Consider the following 19,300-nt stretch of genomic DNA (forward strand, 5'->3'; position numbering starts at 1 on the left):
CCACCAGTCCTTTCAATACAGGGGCTGGAAAAAGTTCTTTTGAAGATAACATTTATTATGCACATCAAAATGCTTCAATGCAAACAGGACAGGCAAGATAACACATTTAAAAGGTTTCTTGTTTTCCTTTCTGGTAAACAGGAACATTTTATATTACTTTTCATTGTTATATTTTACTTGCTTCTCCTAAGCTTGGAGCTATTTATAGAAATTACAGTATTCATGTATGATAGCTTCAGTCAAAGATATCAGAATTGGTATGAGAGGAAAATTTCGACTGAAAGCTTGTTATTCACATCGTTCTCTTCTCAGCTTGGCAAAGTTGAAGGTTAACGTCATCTGTTCTACACATTTCAGATTAGTCACAGAACTTTTCTTGGTGGTTGAGTGCCTGGTCATCCAGTCAGAGGAACAGTAATCCATATGGAAAAATAAGCTCAATGCTACTAGACTGGTGGTTAATACTTGAGCCTTAGTTAGGAATGTTCGCAGCATCTTGGGACTCTTTTCTTCCTTGATCAATTTCTTAAAATAGGATTCTTCATCAGAGGCTGAAAAGAGGAGGACTGTACTGAAGTATACTTTTTTCCATCACCAAGTCTTTTTTTTTTTTTTTTTTTTAGGAAAAAGATACATATATTTAAAATGTCCCATGCAAAAATAAAATTAAAAGTTACACAATTTTGATTAGGAGTTGCATTCTGAATTCCTGTATAGTAGTTTGGTTGGCTTGTGTCCTGGAATGATAACCCTCAACAGGAGATTTGTTAAGACATACTTAATGTATAAATGCTGATACACACTGCTGAAAATGTGGTAATTAACTGCATTTTTACTAAGTAAATGTCTTGATGCTTTCCTTTGGATTTTTTTCAACTCAATATTAGCTTAGAAAAATTATTTCTTGACAACACATTCAGAATGTTCCTTCCCATTTGAGACACGGTTTATTGGGTTAACATGTCTTGTCTAAGTGAAGCAGGTGAAAAGGGCAGTGAACTGAGACGTAAAATCTTAAAAGTGGTCATGTAAAGGTCACCCTTTGCCAGTTAGCTTTGACAAACATCAGCTTTAAAGGGCATGTCTGACTTCAGAGGAAAAATTGTTAAACATTTTGTTTAAAATAGATATTTGTAAGAAACAATTGTTTTGAAAAACTGTATTAAAAATGTAAATGAATGAAGCAACTGCATTCTTCTTTGCAAACACTCTTTAAAAACACCATTATCCTGGAAAATCAAACCACAAATCTATTTAATTTTATTAAAATGGAAATTCTATTGTAATGCTGAATAAACATATTAAGAAATATGTCCAAATGCATTAACTAAATTCATGTTTTCATTCACAGTTAAAAGTAGATAATCCAATTCTGATTGGCTGACTGAATTTAGAATTTTAGCTCTTGATAATGTGAATTATTGAGTTTATAATTTATCGACAAAAAGGGACACTGGCATAGTCATCTCGTTTTATACCCTCCGTTCTATTCTGTCATTTGAATGTTTTGGGTTTTTCTTTTCTTCTAGTTTCTTTTGAGTTAAGATTTGTCAATTAGAGGTTATAAGAACTTGTATTTCTGAGACTTACTTCAGTGAAAAATGGAAAAGACTGAATAAAAGAAAAAAATTACCACCACTCAATTTTGAAAACCTGATTTCAAGTGAATCATTATATTAAATGTATACCAAAAAAACCTCTGTGCAGACATGACAGTCAGTATAATTAAATACAGGCTCTCACCCTCCCACTAACCTAGGAACAGCAGACTAAATTAGATCATAACCAGAAATGAGATTGTGTCACACACCAGTATAAGTGTTAAAAAAAGAAATACCTTACCAAAATTGTAGTGACAACTACTGTTCTATTCTCAATGGCTGCTAGTGTCTTTCCACGTGTAGGTTCATGCTGAATCAAAACTATTTATCCATGTCATTCCAATAACCAACCTGAAAAATAAAATTTATATAATTTACAGTAAAGCCTGCATTCTGCATAATTACAAACATAAATAACTGTAAGAACAACAGAGTGATCCAAAGATGGTTTTGTGCCAAAGGAAGTGCTGTCACATTGGATACAGGGGTATATATCTAACATTTTGAGTGTACCACTTAGCACCACTGCTGCACAGAGAGAGACATGATGTCACTGCCACTGAGCAGATCCTGAAAGATCTGAGCTACTTACTTCAATCAGAGGTAGAAGTTTAATCCCATTTCATTCATTTGAAGCCTTGCTGGGGCATAAAGCAAGATATATGAATTTTTGCTCTCCACAAGAATATTTTCATTCACTAATCCTCCAGATCTTCCGGTCTTAGGCGGAGGAGTGAAAGACATCTAGATGACAGTTTTGCAACCCCATGGCTAATCTCAATTCCTTGCTCCACCACAGGCCTCTCAGGAGACTCCAACCCAGAGACTTTCACCAGGTTTTTTCCACCCAACTGCTGGCACTGACCTTTTAGTACTTACATTAGAAGCCCTGTTATTCAAGCTTTCTTTATACTCATGGACAGACAGCACCAACAGACAGTGACTCAGCTCATTCAAAATAAGCACCTCTCCTAAAATACTACTTGCTTTCCACTGACTAAAGCATGATGAGAATGAATTCTCTCTAAATGTATCTCTAGGAAGTGCCTACAGGGAGGTGGAACACCACATCTACCTTTTTTTCTCCTTGGTTTCAGCTAGGCTACCACAACCCTTCCCAGAGCAGTCTTTAGGTGAAACAGCTGCTTTTGTTCATTGCTGGAGATGAACTACTCTAGAATGAGATTTGAATCAGTCATTCTTGTATTCCCATGGAGGAAAACAACTATTCTCTCTTTTCTCCTTCTTGCCCATTCTCTTTTCTGCAACTAGATCGTGATTGTCTGTGCATCCACTGACAAGGCTGCCACGGAATGGCTCAGTGGCTGTTCCTCTGACCCAGGACTGACAGCACTCAACTTCATGTCAAATGGACAACATGTACACAAATGCATCAGTAGAACAGTGTTCTAATCCTACCTAAAGGGGCTCCCCAGGTTTCTGGGAACCTAATGAACTGGGAGACTTATCCTTCTTCCTAGCTTGACATAACAGACACATGATTTAAAGGTCCTATCAAAGAGATGCAATTCAATCTGAGACAGATCAGTTTCCAGAAGCACCTGGGGACCAGTCAGAAGCAACTGCCCCTATCCCACTCCCTGATTAATTAGGAATTCATGAGACCAAGAGTTGGGAGAGAGGAATGTCTTGTCCATCTTACTAGAAAATGGAATTTTAGTGGAAAGCGGGCTCCAGGCAGAGCTCCAGTGTAACTGCCAAAGGACATTCTGTGCCTTGGCTGAAAAGATTTCAATATGATGGAAACTGGCTAAACAAATCAATTATTGCAGTCAATATTATTTCTAACATTATTGTAGAGTCCTGACTAAAATTCACCATCACATAGGATTTTGCCTCCATGATGAGGAGAAACCTCTTATTCAGTTCAAGGCAGTGATGTGATATGAGAGTCTAAAAGCGCAGGGGAGAGCTTTTGGTTCCTAGTCTCATATGCATTATATATATCCTCTGTACTCTTAAAAGAGTCAACCTTCCTCTTGATTTTTACATTTACTATTTCACTAATTATGGAGAGGCAAGATGTTTAGCAGTCCCTAGAGCCATATGGTGAACACGAGTGATTTTTTTTTTTTTTCTACAAGAAACATCAGCATTGTTGATACAGTGGAGCAGGAGTTTTTCTTCCTAGTAGGATGCCCTGCTAAGAAATATTCTTTTTCATCCAGAAAACCATACAGTCAAAGATACAATTGATTACTGAAAATTTCAAGCTCTTGTCAAAAACTGTGATCAACTAACGGCAGAATAGGTGCACCAAACCCTGACAGTCTGGGGAATTCACTACAATAGTGAATAACTGTTTTTCATTGTGCAATTCCTCATGGCTATAAAGTTCAGAAAGAAAGCAGAAAATGAATGATGTACTGCATTATAAAAGTAAGTATCATATGAAAATTCAGACAGAGATAAAGGCATTTTTTGAGAAATGACAGGCATTTTTTAAAGGAACTTTAGTTTGTGTGCATTGGTGTGAACACATATGTGTTCTGTTCAAACCTGTGCTAAACTAACTTTGGAACTAGATTACTGAATAAATATGAAAGATATGTCATGACACTTGTATATCAATTCACAGTCACTGTGAGCACACTAAATAACAGTATGCTTTCCTATAAATACTTCAAATCCACAAGGAAAAAACTGTTCAAAGGATAGGATTGAATTCAGCTATTCAAGTACCTCTGATTCTATTTGTATCACAATTGAATTTCATAGGAGTTGCATCCACGTACACGGAGGCTGAATTTGTCTAATAGGAAACAATATTGCAAAAATATCTGCCTCTAAGTAAATTTGTCATAACAGTTTGGCATTTTATTGAATAGTGTAATTTCTGAAGGCCTGTGCACCTTGTAGCAGCCACTGAAGTGCTCCTGCTGAAGCTCACAAGTCAACTAAGGGCAAGAGAATACTCAAAATTTTGATAATCAATTTTATGCATGTTGCCCAAATTGGAATTTAGAAGTCAAATCTTAGACTGGCTTGTGCATGTACATGTAATGCATAATGCTTTGTTAATTTTTCCTTTCCTTTTTTTTTCTTTTTTAATTTGGTGACATGATGCATGGTGAATGACACAATCACAGGAACGACTGAGCTGGGAAGGGACATCTGGAAGTCATTTGGTAAAACCCACTGTTCAACCTAAAGCCAGTTGCCCAGTACTGTGTCTGGATAGCTTTGAATATCTCCAAGATGAAGACTTCACAACCCTCCCTGCACAATCTGTGCCAGTGCTGGTCACTCTCAGAAGTCAAAAAGCATTCCTATGTGCAGAAGGAACCCCTCCTGTGTTTCAGTTTGTGCTCACTGCCTCTAGTCCTGTCCCTGGGCATCAATGAGAAGTTTGTATTGCTTGATTGCAACACTCCTGTCACAGGAGCCAGTCCATTCCATCTCTCCGAGCCTTGCCCTCACACCCTTCCCCTCACCAGCAGATTTTGTATGTTCTGCAGAGAAGAAGCAAGTAAGAAATGCTGCGTAAATGAAACTAAGATAAGCATTGGCTATTTTTTTCCATCTTACTAAACTATATGGAAGTCTGTCTAGCCATGCCATTTTCTAATGATCTGTTCACATATTTAAAGCTGTGGGCAACAAAAAATCACTTTTCTAAAGATTAGAGCCATGCACTACTCTCCCTGGAAAGGCTAGTTTCAAAAGATATTGCCTGAGTGACTCATAAGTCCATGTTATGTAGGACATGAGAAGAAAACATTAACAGTGAAGGCCTCTTAGTTCAATTAAGTATAGTCATTTCTCACGTATTATATAGGATTTGTCAGGCTGGACCACAGAGTTGGTCCAGTGATCACATATAAAGCACTACCTAATATATGAGAAATAAATTCTTGTGAGTAGCCAGATCTGTCAAAGTTGTTATTACTTGTTATATCAAAGAGAGGTAATGGTTTAAGAGTGGCAGAGAGGCATGGTTGAAAGGTAAGAAAAGCACCTTGGGCCTTCTAGCACAACACAGACATAGCTCCTCTATTTGCAGCCACTTTCCCCTTAAACTGCAGGCAAGAAGAGAGGATGTGGACATCCCTGCAGTGGTGCCAGCTACACGCATCTCCCAAAATAGGTTATAAAGACTGAAACATCAAACCTTTTCAAAAGTTTGCTGACACGCAAATTCCCTAATTAGTTACAGAAGTTGTGACCTAATTAACCGCATCTTTTGCACCTTGTCTTTCCTCCTGTACAACTGAGAATAGAGGATGCAAATGGCATATTTCACCATTTGCCTTTGATGTGTCCCAGCTACCCATATATCCTCCTAGGTGCCAACAGTGCAGCACAGAGCCAGAAAGGAAGCAGGACTGGTAGCAAGGTCAGACACGTTACCTGGCAGGAGACAGTGGACTTCCCAAGAGAGAGGGAAGACAAACTCCCCTTTCCCAATCTATTTTTCAACCATCTGTCATACTTTCAAAAGACAAATGCACCAATATGCTTTATACACAGGCACATGCTTTTCTTTGGTATACAGCTCTATATTGTGAAATATTGGCAATTTTTTCATCTGAGTGTATAATTCTGCTCTGGGTCTGCAGTTTAACACTCTGCCTTCCTCAGCACTGTGGCAGGTAACTGTCTCTGGGGACACACAGTTTACTTGTGGCACTATTTACTGCACTTGTCACCTCTGGCCCAACAGCAGAGAGCTGTTTAATTCAATTTTGATTGCTCTGGCCGTACTCAAGCAGCCATGAATCCCCTATTCACTATCACCTCCTCCCTTTTCTTGTTCTGATGACCTCACAAACAAACATGTCACGGTGACTCCAAAGGAAATAAAATCCATGAGCCTGTGTACATTTTCTGCTTTTATTTGTTTTATACTATGACAAGTGGACAAATTTTCAGCACAGATGAGAAAGGGTCAACAAAGTACCCAGACTTATCTTTTTAAAGTGGTTGGGCTGAGTAATAATGAGCATTCAGACATGGAGGATCTGCTAAGGCATATATTAATGTGCATTTGCCTAAATTGCTTACAAGCACACAGGATTAGATACTGAAATTAATTTCAGAAAATGTAAGTATTCAGGGCACTCTTTTCCTCCTCTCTCCTCTTCTCTCCTTTCACCCTTAAAAACCCTATGTTAGTAACAGCCTATGATTCATGTTTACACAGAGCGTACAAATTAACCTGCTTAAAAATGCCAGTAACTTTAAAGACAGAAATCTTTGGATAAGATACAAAGAATATCTACTGTTCAGAGTTCTGACCATTTTCCACCACCTAGCTGCCTAGCAACATGCCATCCAGCTGGTTTTCATTAGTATGCTTGACTGACTGACATCCCACCACTCCAAGATGCACACTTGTTTTTGCGTTTCCCAATTTGTTGCATTGAATAATAGCATCTAGCAGAAAATGTAGTTTAAAAATACTTCCACCAGAAATATTCTCCATGTATTCACTGTACTATATCTTTTTAAACTGTGGAGTCCACTTTAATAAAAGTCTGCATAACCATTTCATCGTACGTAACTCATTTATACAATATGAGGAGAGTAAACATTGTCAACACGTACCTTTCGAGGCCCTGTGTTTTTCAGCTCAAAGACATCCATGGTGTAGTTGACTCTACGACCATAGTGGTCAAACTGAACATTTCCTGTCAATCCTTGTATTCGAACCTAAACATGGAGAAAAAAGCATCACGAAGATCCAGTCTTATGTTCTTTATTTCAAATGTCACAGAGCAGTGCAAGTTATCCTGGTTATGTCCTTAGACTACCATTACAACACTACTATAGAACAGTCAGGCATTATAAAGCAATAAATTTGGCTACTTTTCTTTATATTCCTTTTTCTTGTCAGACCATGCTCAAAACAGGCTTAGGTATGTCAGTATCTAACTTCTAACAAAGACACACAATGGACCTCGTCCTTTTTCATGCTGTGCAGCTGAACATCTTCCAACTGCAGGTTCTAAAGAGAAGTACATTTTTTACCATTCTCATCACTCCTGCAGAGTATCTAGGGTCATATGAAAAAACCTAAGGGATGTTTTTGCCTGAGCTTATGTATCCTTTAAGCTCCCACTCTGGTGGATTAAATGTACAAATTGAACATATACTGCTCATTAAGGTAAACTTGACAACAACCTCAGCTCCAGTAAAGCAACTTACTATCACAGAAGATGGGTGACATGCAAAGGGCTTGAAAAGACTGTTTTAAAAGCATCAGAGTGAAAGATAGATGTAAAACTATAAGATTGACTGTGGGAGTTTTCCGCCACGTGTCTCAACTGAAACCAGAACTCTGTTTTTTCTTTCGGTACTTTACTTAGCCACCAAAGGATGACACTACACTACTACACCAAACTGTTCTCCTCATCCCAAAGAAGTCATGGCCATATTGGTGCCGGCTTTGATTGTATCTGGCCATGCAAACCACTTTGGCTGAATTTGAAGGCTCATGCTGTCTGCCCAAACACAGAAGCCTGACTTAATGCTCCTCTCAATTGTTACAGATCTGCAAAGAGTATGTGAAGCATACAAAATGCTTTGTTTCTCTCCCTAAGAGTCAGGACGCAGACTTAAATCACTTACGCTTTCCCTCTGCCCATTTCTATCTCTACTGATTTTTTTCCAGGGCTGAAACCTTGGCTTCTAGGCACAGAGCTGCCAGCTCTGTCAGAAGTCACTTCTCCTCAGCAGTTTCTCCTGAGTGCAGCCTGCTCATTTGCAATGATTTAAATTCTACTGCAGGATTTTTATTTTCTTACTGTCCCATTCAAAGGAAAGGCTAAATCATCTTGACAGAGATCTGGAACTTTCTAGGCATCCATATTCATCAGGAATTCAAAATCCTGACATCAGAGAACAATGGCTCTGGGTTATTTCTTCTTTAAAGAAAAAAAAATTACTACCTATGTGATTTCCCTGGGAGAAGTCTACTTTTATTGAAGATGACAGAAATATATTTTAAAGACTATATTATGTAGCTATATCTTTTTCCTTAAATGACAATATTTGTAAAACCAGGTTATTTGCAATAGTAACAGATGAGCTCACCAGTTCAGTGGAGGAAGTCCCAACTATCTTAAAAGAATTAACAGTAGTTTCAAGTAGCAGTAGTTTACCTCTGCCTTCATTCCAAGTTACAAACCAGAACAGCCTGAACAGCCCAAGCTGTTTCCAAATGCCAACTAAAAAATAATTTCTCCTTCTCCATTACTACCCTTGTGTCATACAGCGTGCAACTAGTATCCAATATTCAAAACGATCGCTAGAATAAAGCCTCCCTTTACCTGTTTTAATGTCCTCTCCATATCAATTCCTTGACCCCATGGGGCTGCAGGGTTGGCAAGACAATCACCGGCATTTCCTCTCCTGGAAATATCAATTTTCTGTCTTCTAAGATTACGGAAAGTTTCAGCCATCACAAGTACTACTCATCATATTTCAGTGCAGATGTATACTAAATAGATGAACAAACACACTGCATGAGAATTGGTATGTCTTTAAAAAAAATCACCTGTCTCAAGTATTTCTAGTTTGATTAATTATGCAGCAGTTTCTACACCTTCATTTAGTAAAAAGCTCTCCTCAAAATTAAAAGCAAGTTTGTCTAAGAGACAAATGGAGAACATTTCAGTAGCTCCAGCTTTAAAACTGTATTTCTTAAGGGTAGAAAAATCTGCATCTTAATTAATAAAAGAAAGAAATTGAACTGGAGATATTAAAATCTTTTTTTTTCCATTTGTCTTATATATTAAGGAATAACCCCATCCACTCAACTTACTCAAAACAAAAAGAAAGAAACAGTAACTCATTGAGAAAATATAACTGAAAAAATGCATGGTTAATGAGCAGACATCCAGGCTACTGGAATTGTTAAGGATGATCAAAAGTAGGTTCTTCCTACTGGAAAACCTGTGTTGGCTCTCTACCTGGCACATACACTGAATGGTCTGTGTTTCTGCACTAACTACAGTAACTGCTTTAGGTTGATAACATGCCAAATGAAATGTGTACAGCAAGTCTTTGGCAGATGTTAGCCTGCAGTCACATAAACAAAGGGGTGTTTTCTCAGTATAGTCCTCTGATAAACATACTGTATCAGGAGAAGTTGCTCACATGCCCAGGGCTGCTACTGATATGCCCTGCAATTTACAAAATTTAAATTCCCTTATTCAAGTCTGATTTCCTTCCTTTCCTTTGCCTTGCATATAATAAGGTCTTTGAGACATGGTTTATCCTTATAATCTCAAATTTTGGTTATCTCTGGGTGAATTAGATGTGATTCAAATTAATCATGCTGACTTCTCTGAAGAAGACATCCTGTTGACGTGGCAAGAAGTCCTATAAGTTGAATCGTTCCTGTCTTCAGTAATTGGGGATGTCTGCACTCCATGGCCCACAGTATCCTTGTTTTTTGTTTTTGTTTTTTTTTCTCCAGAACATAAATTTCTGGAATGTTCACTGAATTATGTAGCTATGCTTTGTAATAACCACATTGATACCTTCTCCAGACTTTGTCAACCTACCCATTTCCCAGCCAAGGGAGGACTAATTGCTTATCTTTGCATAGTGCCCAGCACAAAGGGGGCCAGTTTCAACTAGGTCTGATATGCCTTTGTGCATATAATAAAGAATTATTTTGATGAAGTCATATTTAGAGCTATACTGTGATTTGCCTGCCAGGAAAACTATATGTGAGAGAAATATTTTGTTATCAACCTGTGAAGGATTAGGATAGAGGAACACTGGGATGAGATTTCACTTTAAAATCATGCCTGAAGGTGATTACTACACCAGGTTTTGAGGTGGAAAAGTCCTAGAGGAAACTCCATAAGAAAAAGCAAAGGTAGTAAATTTATGAGTATTATCTCATACACAGAAGAAGAAAGCTGTTGGGAAAGCTCTGCACTCTCAGTTACCTAGATAATTAGATTAATTAATGTAAATTGTATTGAAATTAAGTTGTCAGTTAAGCATTTGACCCTTAATTGCTGTCGGTAAAGGGGTGAAGTTGAAGAATAAGTGACAAAGGACATTCAAGTACATCAGCAAAATGTGCTGCAGTTTGCGTTTCCATCATACAAATGTAAGGATAGGCATGATTAGTTGCCAATAATAGTAAGATCAACTGCCTTCTCCTCCGCCTAAATATTCATTCATGTATTCAACAATGTTAATTAGAAATTAGAACACCTGAGTGATATCTTTGGTAGTGCTTCAGATCACCCAGTACCTTTGGTGGGGTTTCAGATCCCGGATATTCTCTCTGGTCCAGCTTCTTCCAACGCTGCATCAGCTTAGTTACCATCGGGGTACTGAAATCTACTAGCTGAAATCCAGTCACATTGGCTCCTCCATGCATAAATCTCTCCAGAGAAATATCTTTGAATCCCTAGAAAATCAATTTAAGATTTTGTTTGCCCTCCTACACCACTGTGGAAGCAATCTGTTCTAGGTCAGCGCAGCAGCATAAAGAATGCACAACAGCAGGATTCCATTAGAAGGCAAAATTTAAAACCAGAGTAATGTTGAACCTTCATTGATAATTTCCTTTCGTGTAATAAAGAAATAAAACCAAGAAATAAATTTCCCACATGATTGCTAGGGTGGTCTTGACAGCTAAGCAACACATTGCTGGGAATGGCAGGCACTTTTTGAAGAAATGCCTTTGGCAAATCAACTGAAAACTGCCTGCGGAATATTAAAACCTTAATCCAATTTCCATCAAAGTTGGCAGATTTGAATGAGCACTGTACTAGGGCTTTAAACAATGCATTCCTCTTTCTTTGCATGTTTGAAAAATGAACACTATTCTGTAAATACATATATTCCAGGATCCCAAATCTTTGTTCGTGAAGCCTAGCCATGATATTCCAGGATTCATTGTTTAGGTTGAAAATGTCTGAGATAATGAGATAATGCAATAGACATTAGAAGGCAAATACAGCACATTAGGATCTCACTATTAGTGCAAGGAAAATATAACACAGAATCACACTTCTGTGAAATAGGAGTGTAGTAGCTGTCAGATCTGCTATATATTGAAAACCCAGACTGACTCTCAACATTAAAAGAGAAAATAAAGTACATATACCTCCTGACTTATCAGTTTCTCTGGCTAATCTGTTCAGCACATACAAAGACAAATTCTTTACTAAAATATGCTTTTAGGGACACAATTGAACTTCAAGAAACTGCATAATGCAAACTGCTAAAGTACTTAGAAGCAAGAATAAATCTTTCTGCTCCTTTCCTAGCTGCTATGTTTAAGGCTAGCTCAGAGGTATCTCATTTTTATTTTCTTAAATTCCTCTGATTGGTATTTATCAGTGAAAACAAAAGTGTACACTTAACCTAGAAAGATTTAGGAAAAAAATCTGTGGGATACTGACCCAATATCCCAAGGGAAAAAAACCTGTAAAGATGGAGATTTGATTTATGTCCTAAGGGATACTGACAGTAAATATAAAAGGTGACACATCAGGTCATATTATCCACATTATTGAACAGACAGTAGATAACAAAGTGTGCCCCTGCTGAAGTAGAGGAGTAGATGTGCCTATGTCCCCTGAATACCCCACTAGCAGTTCACTGCAACATCCAGTTCCTTGTTTACAGCAACTATTTTGCATGAATAAAATTACCTGAGGAACAAAAAAATTGTAATGTTGAAAAATTTAATTTATAAGACCTAAGAGAATAGACATGTCTCATTTAAAACTCCTGAGGCCCTAAAAATAATCTGAAGTGATCTTAAGTTAAGGTACAAGTACAGCAAAGCACAACAAAATACTTCATGTCAACTAAAATTTCTTGTGAGAGAGTGGAAAGAAAACAGTTCAAAGCATACATTAGACTCTGTCCTACATTCACTGTGCTTTGCCAGGTATGTTTTTGGCTTAAAGAAGGAGTTATTTGAATAATAAAATATTGAATTTACTCTTTCTTTTCCCTCTTCTGAACATTATCTGTGTGAATGTCCAGTTTAGACTTAGAGTGGAAATACCAAACTAGTAATTTGACTAGAAATAGCTGAGCTTACATGAAAATGAATGTTCCCTGGAGAATGTATAAAAGTTACCTCTAGAACTGTTACATTACTAATAATAAAAAGATGAGTCAAAAAGCAGTGTAGTTCTGCAAATTCTAATTCAGCCACAAGATACAGTCCTAGCAGTCCTCTATACTACACTGATGATTTTCTTTTAAATTTAGGAGGGTAACATTGTGCCCTTCATATCTAGATGGCTGTAACAACAAATCAAAGTTCTTTTATGCATCATAAAGGATATATTCTGTACAACCACATATTAGAGACAAATGGGAAATGTTGTGTGAAGTGCTATAACTTCTAAGTAAAACTGAGTGTTTCACTTACCGAGCAGGGGTATAATTCTAGAAAAGTATCTTACCAGGTTGGCAACAATATAATGGTATCCTTTAACATGCTTTCCCACGCTCACAATCTGTGAGGGAAATAAAAAAAAACACAACACCAAAACAATGTCATATTGTTTTCTCTATCACAAGTTATATAAAGTTGAGAGTCTAATAATGTAACTATAACTTTCCAGGGAAAGTTATATCATGAAAAAAAGTTAACACTGAAGTGAGTAAAGTAATGAACTGGTAATCTCAGTGTCTTCTGTATTGAAAATGTTACTGTGGTATACTATTTTATCAAGAGCAATTATCTATGGGATACAAATTCAGAAGGAGGACGTCACACATTAGCTACAAAGCCTATCCACTGATGTACTTTTTAATTTGAAATAAGTGCAGAATTTATGAATCACACTGAGTTTTAATCTCTTGGGATCAAAGCTGTTTGCCCTTGAGGTGGTCAAGTACTATGAGTGTTATTCAGCTCTTAGTAAAACAGTAAAGACTTTGGGAATGAGCATGAGCAAGGACAGAGCAGTACAGTGAGGCTGTCTTTGAGTGCTTAACCAAAATATAGCATGAAATGATGGAAGAAGGCAAAAACCATGATGTGCAGCCACTAGAGTCCTGATAGGGCAAGATCAGCCACAGAGTTTAGATAAAAACTATATCAACCTGCCCCTTGTATCAGTATTATTGCAATTTCTATGATGTAATGACTCTTATTCAATGTCCTGACAACAAAAAATGAGATAATATTTTGCCAGTAGAAAATGCTGATAATAGATTCATTGCAGACTAAAGCTGCTTTTACTAAAGAAACTAACAGCACTACCTGTAAAATGCAGCTTGCGTTCAATACCAATACAGTCCTTTGAACTCTTATTTTTGATAGTCTACCACTCATTTAGAAAAAGCCTGCTTGCAGCCCAAATATTTGGGGGTTTTCTCCTCCTCATGTACTCATCTCCACAAAGCATTTTAGCTTCCTTCCAAATGAACAAATAAGACGCAAGTAAAATTTTTCCATGAAGTGCAGGTTACTCAATAAGTAATGGGAAACTTATGGATCTGTCTCCTTACCCACTTTGGAAACTTAGCTCTAGACTGTGTCTGAAGAATTGACAACTTCTTGCCTTTAGGGATCACATCTCATGTTCAAAAGACAGTTCACTAAGCCTTGCAGTCCCTTTTCCCATTACTGTAAAAAATAAATAATATCACATATTGGAGATGAGGACAAGTTGATGAAGGACTAAATAATTTGATCAAAGATACCCAAGGATCCAGGATCTAAATCTGGAGTAAGAGTTGGAAATGTTTGATTCCTGACTGTTGTTCCAGTAAATCAATTCCCTTTTACTGCAGAGTAGAAGGGAAAATCCAAGGGATGTGGCATAAATATGTTGTCAGAACTGTTTTTTATTTCATTGTTTTAAAGTAATAAAGTAAATAAGCAATTTTTCTTTTATCCTTTAACTCATTTCCCAAACTTTACTTCATAGGTATAGTCTATAGCTAAAGTGTTTGTATTTAAAAAGAAAAACAAACTTAAAAAGCCCCAAAAGACACCACACCCCCCAAGCCATGATTGTTACCCTTCATGTAAATGAATTTTAGATTCAATAAAACTCCCATTGATGGCTGCTACCATTTTATTAGGGGTGACAGAGAGAGAGAAGATACAATTTTCCCTATTGCTAACTCAACACATGTGTGGATGCTGCTGTCAAGTAATTTTTTTGCATATAATGAAAAGGTTCTAGTCCCAGTTGGTTTAACAGCTTCAGAAGGAATGTGATTCCTCACGTCAATAATGCTTTTACATTTCTACTCATTCAGCAGTACATGGTAACGAAAGTATTTGCCTCTGCATTACATGGAAACTGATTTAGACAAAAAAATTCACATTTTTAAATAAATAAAGCATCACAGTTCGAAAGTTATTAAGTGGACTGATATGACTTAAGATCATAGAATCATAGCAGGGTTTGAATTGGAAAATATCATAAAGATCATCTAGTTCCAACCCCCCTGCCATGGGTAGAGATACCTTCCACTAGACCAGGCTGCTCAAAGCCCCATCCTACCTGGCCTTGAACACCTTCAGGGATGGGGTATCCACAGCTTCTCTGGGCAACCTGTTCCAGTGCCTCACCACCCTCCCAGTGAAGAATTTCTTCCTTGGATCTAAGCTAAATCACGTACTAGTAAAAAGTCCATCTTCAGCTCTCTTGTAGTCTCCCTTCAGGTAAAGGACGGCTGCAGTGAGGTCTTCCCAGAGCCTTCTCTTCTCCAGGCTAAACAACCCCATCTCTCTCAGCCTGTCTTCACAGGAGAAGAAGAGCTCCAGCGCCCTGATAATTTTCATGATCCTTTTCTGGACTTGCTCAAACAGGTCCACGTCTTCCTGCGCTGAGTCCCCAGAGCTGGATGCAACACTCCAGGTGGGGTCTCACCAGAGCAGAGGCACAGAATCACCTGCCCCAACCCGTTGGCCACACTGCTTCTGATGCGGCCAGATGTGGCCGGCTCTTTGGGCTGCAAGCGCGCATTGCTGGGTCACGATGAGCTTCTCATCAACCAACACCTCCAAGTCTTTCTCCTCAGATGTGTTTTTAATCTATCCACCACCTAGCCTGTGCTTGTATTTGCACAAACACCTGTCCCTGGTGTAGGAGCTTGCACTTGGTCTTGCTCGAACTTCATGTGGTGCGCACAGGTGATGTATGTGACATGGTAACTGTGTATCAGATCCTCAGCTTAGGCAAATCAGTGCAGCTCCCTTTGAGCTCTGGGAAGTTGACCTAGTTTTAGCAACAGACCCTTAGTGGTCTGTTCCCTGGTTTGGTTTCATAACACAAATTTTGATCATCACTGCTATATATCAGTCAAATAAAACAAGGACACAATTAACCTGTAGGCATTGAGGTACAACAGATAGATGTCCACTGTTCCAGTCAAAATGAGTAAGTAATGTAAATAATTAACCAGATTTACTTCTGTCCTTGTTCCTAGGAAATGCATGTAGGTATCACTGCAGAATTCCTGGATTTGATGTGAATAGTACATAACATTTTTGAAAAAAGAAATTTGAAATTTTCATCATATTCTCTCAAAACTTGTTTCTTAGGGTAAGTGATAAAGTACACATTTATGTATCATCTAGTTGTCTTAACTTCCTTTATGGTCTGTGGAAAATCAGGCACTTTGAGAAAATAATTCATCTTATTTTAAAGCACATGTGTAAAATTAATTAGATGGCCTGTGCCCTGAAAGTACCTATTTTTCTGCACTCACTAAAAAAAGATTTGATGGTGATTAGCTCTGATGTAGACACCTACATTTTATATCCCTAATGTTAACTGAGATGAATTTCACTCTAAAAATGTTGATTATGCAGACAGAAAAGAGAATAATTGTTTGTATTTTCAACTAAGACTGGATACCCTTCTGATTTTGAATTTGAAAAGTCTTATAGTTATTGATCACACACAGTTTGAAAACCAGGAATTGGTTATGATTTAGGAAAAAAGTGCCTCTTTAGTGAAACAGCTGTGAATAACTCATAGCTTTGAATATCCAAAATACACATACAGTCATTTTTTTTTTCTCAATACTCAAAGCTGCAGATCATGATCTACAAAACAGGATATGAATTCTTGCTACCTGAAGAACCACCTTTCTCTACACCATACTTCTGCCCTGAGATAAATTGAGCCAATGAACTTAAGTCCTTTCTAACAAGGGAAGGAGTTTGACAGCTACTCAGTCTGGAACGCAAACTCTTACACTTTCCTTATCTATTCTTTAACTGGTCAGCAGTCTCTGGAACTTTGAGAGACCAGACCTCAACCATTCCATATATGTAAGAGTAGATATTACCCAGAACCAAACACAGGCTTGAGATTTTTACAGATGAGATAGTGTTCCAGAAAGCCTTTGCTATAGAAGTTTATTAAGTCTGGAGGTACCTAAAACCCTGGTACTTCCTTGTGCACCCCTAAATTCAGACCAAAAGGCCAAGCTCAGTCACAGGCCAGAGAGAGGGTAGAGCAGCATTGTCTACATCAGTGAGTAGGGCAGCTGGTACGATAAGATCCATACAGCAAAAGCTGTGGTGTTAAGGAGTTGGCATCCATAACACAAGTTTCAGGAATTTACTGTGGACTCTCTAACCTGGTCACTAAACTGAGCTCACATTACACTTCTGGGCACATCTTGTTTGGCATCATCCAAACAAAAACTATTTCATGTATTTTGAGTCCAACCTTGATGGGAAACTCAGTAATCTGGAGATTCACTGTAAAAAAAGCACATTCCTGACACCAATTAAGATACTCTCGTGTGTCTGTGGGCCGCACTTTCTTAGACAGGCTCTGAGCACCTGTGGGGTAGGTGGTATATTCATGGAGCACAAGGTTGAGCAGTGAGAACTGCCTTAATTTCAAAACATAGGTCCTTGAAGAGAGAGCAGCACTGTCACAGGGACCTTTGTTGGCTCTGTCACGGAGCAGTCTGACGCAGCACTCACTGAGTTTGGCTGTAAAACTTCGCAGGGTGAGGCATTAAAGATGGGCTGTGCCAATTACACAAGCAGTGATACACCATGAAAGTGCTCATATGGTAGGTCAGGGTCATGATAGGTCAGGAACGACCCTTCGTATTTATAACTGTGCTTTTCATTGCTTCAGGGTGCTTTGATTCAAAACTGTCCTAGTGCCAGTAACCTAAGGGAGTATGTCGTATTTACATACTATGTGCATACATACCTATGTACTATGTAGTACCTATGTACCCCTTATGTAGTACTTCTTCATTTACACATTTGAAACAATTGGTTTTGCCCTATATTCCCACTCTGACTTCTTCTTAAAACACCACACCCAGATAGTGCACCAACCTTTTGTCACAGTGAGAGTTTTAAGAAGACCTCAGTTTGCTCAGGGAGATATTGGGAAGAAAGTGCTGGGAAAGGTGAACTTTAACTTCTTTGGGGAAAGGCTGAAAGTAGGTGAAAGCAGTATGCTGCACTTGCTTCTGTATGTTGATTTGCATGTTTTAATTCAATGACCAAGGTGATTAGCACCTAGAATTGGAGCTTTATTATACTCTTATTTTTAAACCCTGAGAAATTATTAAATAATCATCAGTATTAAGAAGAATGAATAAGAAAATACAATCTGCTTCCCAAATTAACAGGAAATTAGAGAAATTACAGGAATGACAACAGTTATTCCACCCATTATCCTGTAGTCACACTATTAGTGCATATCTCATTTCTGTAAATGCGACAGAATAGAATAAAAAAAAGTGATATATTAAGGCCGTTGGGCTATTAAGCTTATTTCAGAATCTAACACAACTCTTTTTTTCCCCCCCAAATATTATTGTTTATGTAAGTGTCTGTAGAAAGGTGAACTTAAAAAAAACCAAATCAGCCTTAGGCTCTAATTGCATTACCAAATGCATTTACATATAAGAAACTAAAAAGAGCAGGGTGAGAATTTTTAGTTGCTGATCTAACATACTGCAATTATGAAAATACCTTATTCTGATTTCAGGATTCCAGTGGTAATCAAAAGTAACCAGAACTACACCACTGACTTTAAAGTGCGGTAAAACCAGCAGGGCCAGTGAGATGTGAATCCAACTCAGGCTTTAGGTACAACTCTGAACTTTGTGTCTTTATCATTTGATGCTGTTCTTTCCATTTAGATGAACAATAGCGTAGCCTAGGAAATTCAGAAACTATTCTACTACTGAAAAGAAGGGCTACCACTGTCTGCTTTGATTATTTTCTCTTTTTTTTCCCTCTAAGTGGCAAGTTCACTGACTTTGATAAAACTATTTGCAGACTTACATCAGCATCAGAACACAGAATCTGACCCAAAGTCATCCTCTGTTCTCTACTACTATGAAATGGATATTGCATATCACTCATTTTAAAAGAATGCTTAACTTCTGTAGCATGAAATGTCCCTTGTTATGATTTCCGGAAGATGGAGGTCAGTACAGCTGGAGTGTAAAGGACTTATTTTCAGTTAAATATCTTCAAAGGGTGATAGCTGTGCATTACCAATTGGACTTTAACAAAGGTTTTCCTCTTTGCTATTGTGTCACAATCCACTGCCTTAAGAAAAAGAACACCTGCAATAAAATGAAGCCTGTCTAACACAATATAAAAAGTGTGGAGACTTGTAAAAGAAGGAAGATTGAGACCTGACCTGAAATATTGCAGCAGAAATGGCAATGATACAAACCACAACCGAAATGGGATTTTTATACAATATCTGAAGCCAGGATGAATC

At 37.8% G+C, this 19,300-nt stretch overlaps 1 protein-coding gene across 1 annotated transcript in view; it reads right to left on the reverse strand.

Annotated features, from left to right (window-relative positions):
• GRIA4 (glutamate ionotropic receptor AMPA type subunit 4) overlaps positions 1–19,300 on the reverse strand; it is a 220,797-nt gene that overhangs the window by 61,490 nt on the left and 140,007 nt on the right. The window contains 7 exon segments of the mRNA XM_032681175.1: positions 1,843–1,925; positions 1,928–1,952; positions 7,170–7,274; positions 8,894–9,034; positions 9,037–9,063; positions 10,840–10,998; positions 13,019–13,072. Of these exon segments, the coding sequence (XP_032537066.1) occupies positions 1,843–1,925; positions 1,928–1,952; positions 7,170–7,274; positions 8,894–9,034; positions 9,037–9,063; positions 10,840–10,998; positions 13,019–13,072 (594 nt within the window).

The sequence above is a fragment of the Chiroxiphia lanceolata genome, chromosome 2 (genome assembly GCF_009829145.1).
Source record: "Chiroxiphia lanceolata isolate bChiLan1 chromosome 2, bChiLan1.pri, whole genome shotgun sequence".
Taxonomy (NCBI): Eukaryota; Metazoa; Chordata; class Aves; order Passeriformes; family Pipridae; genus Chiroxiphia; species Chiroxiphia lanceolata.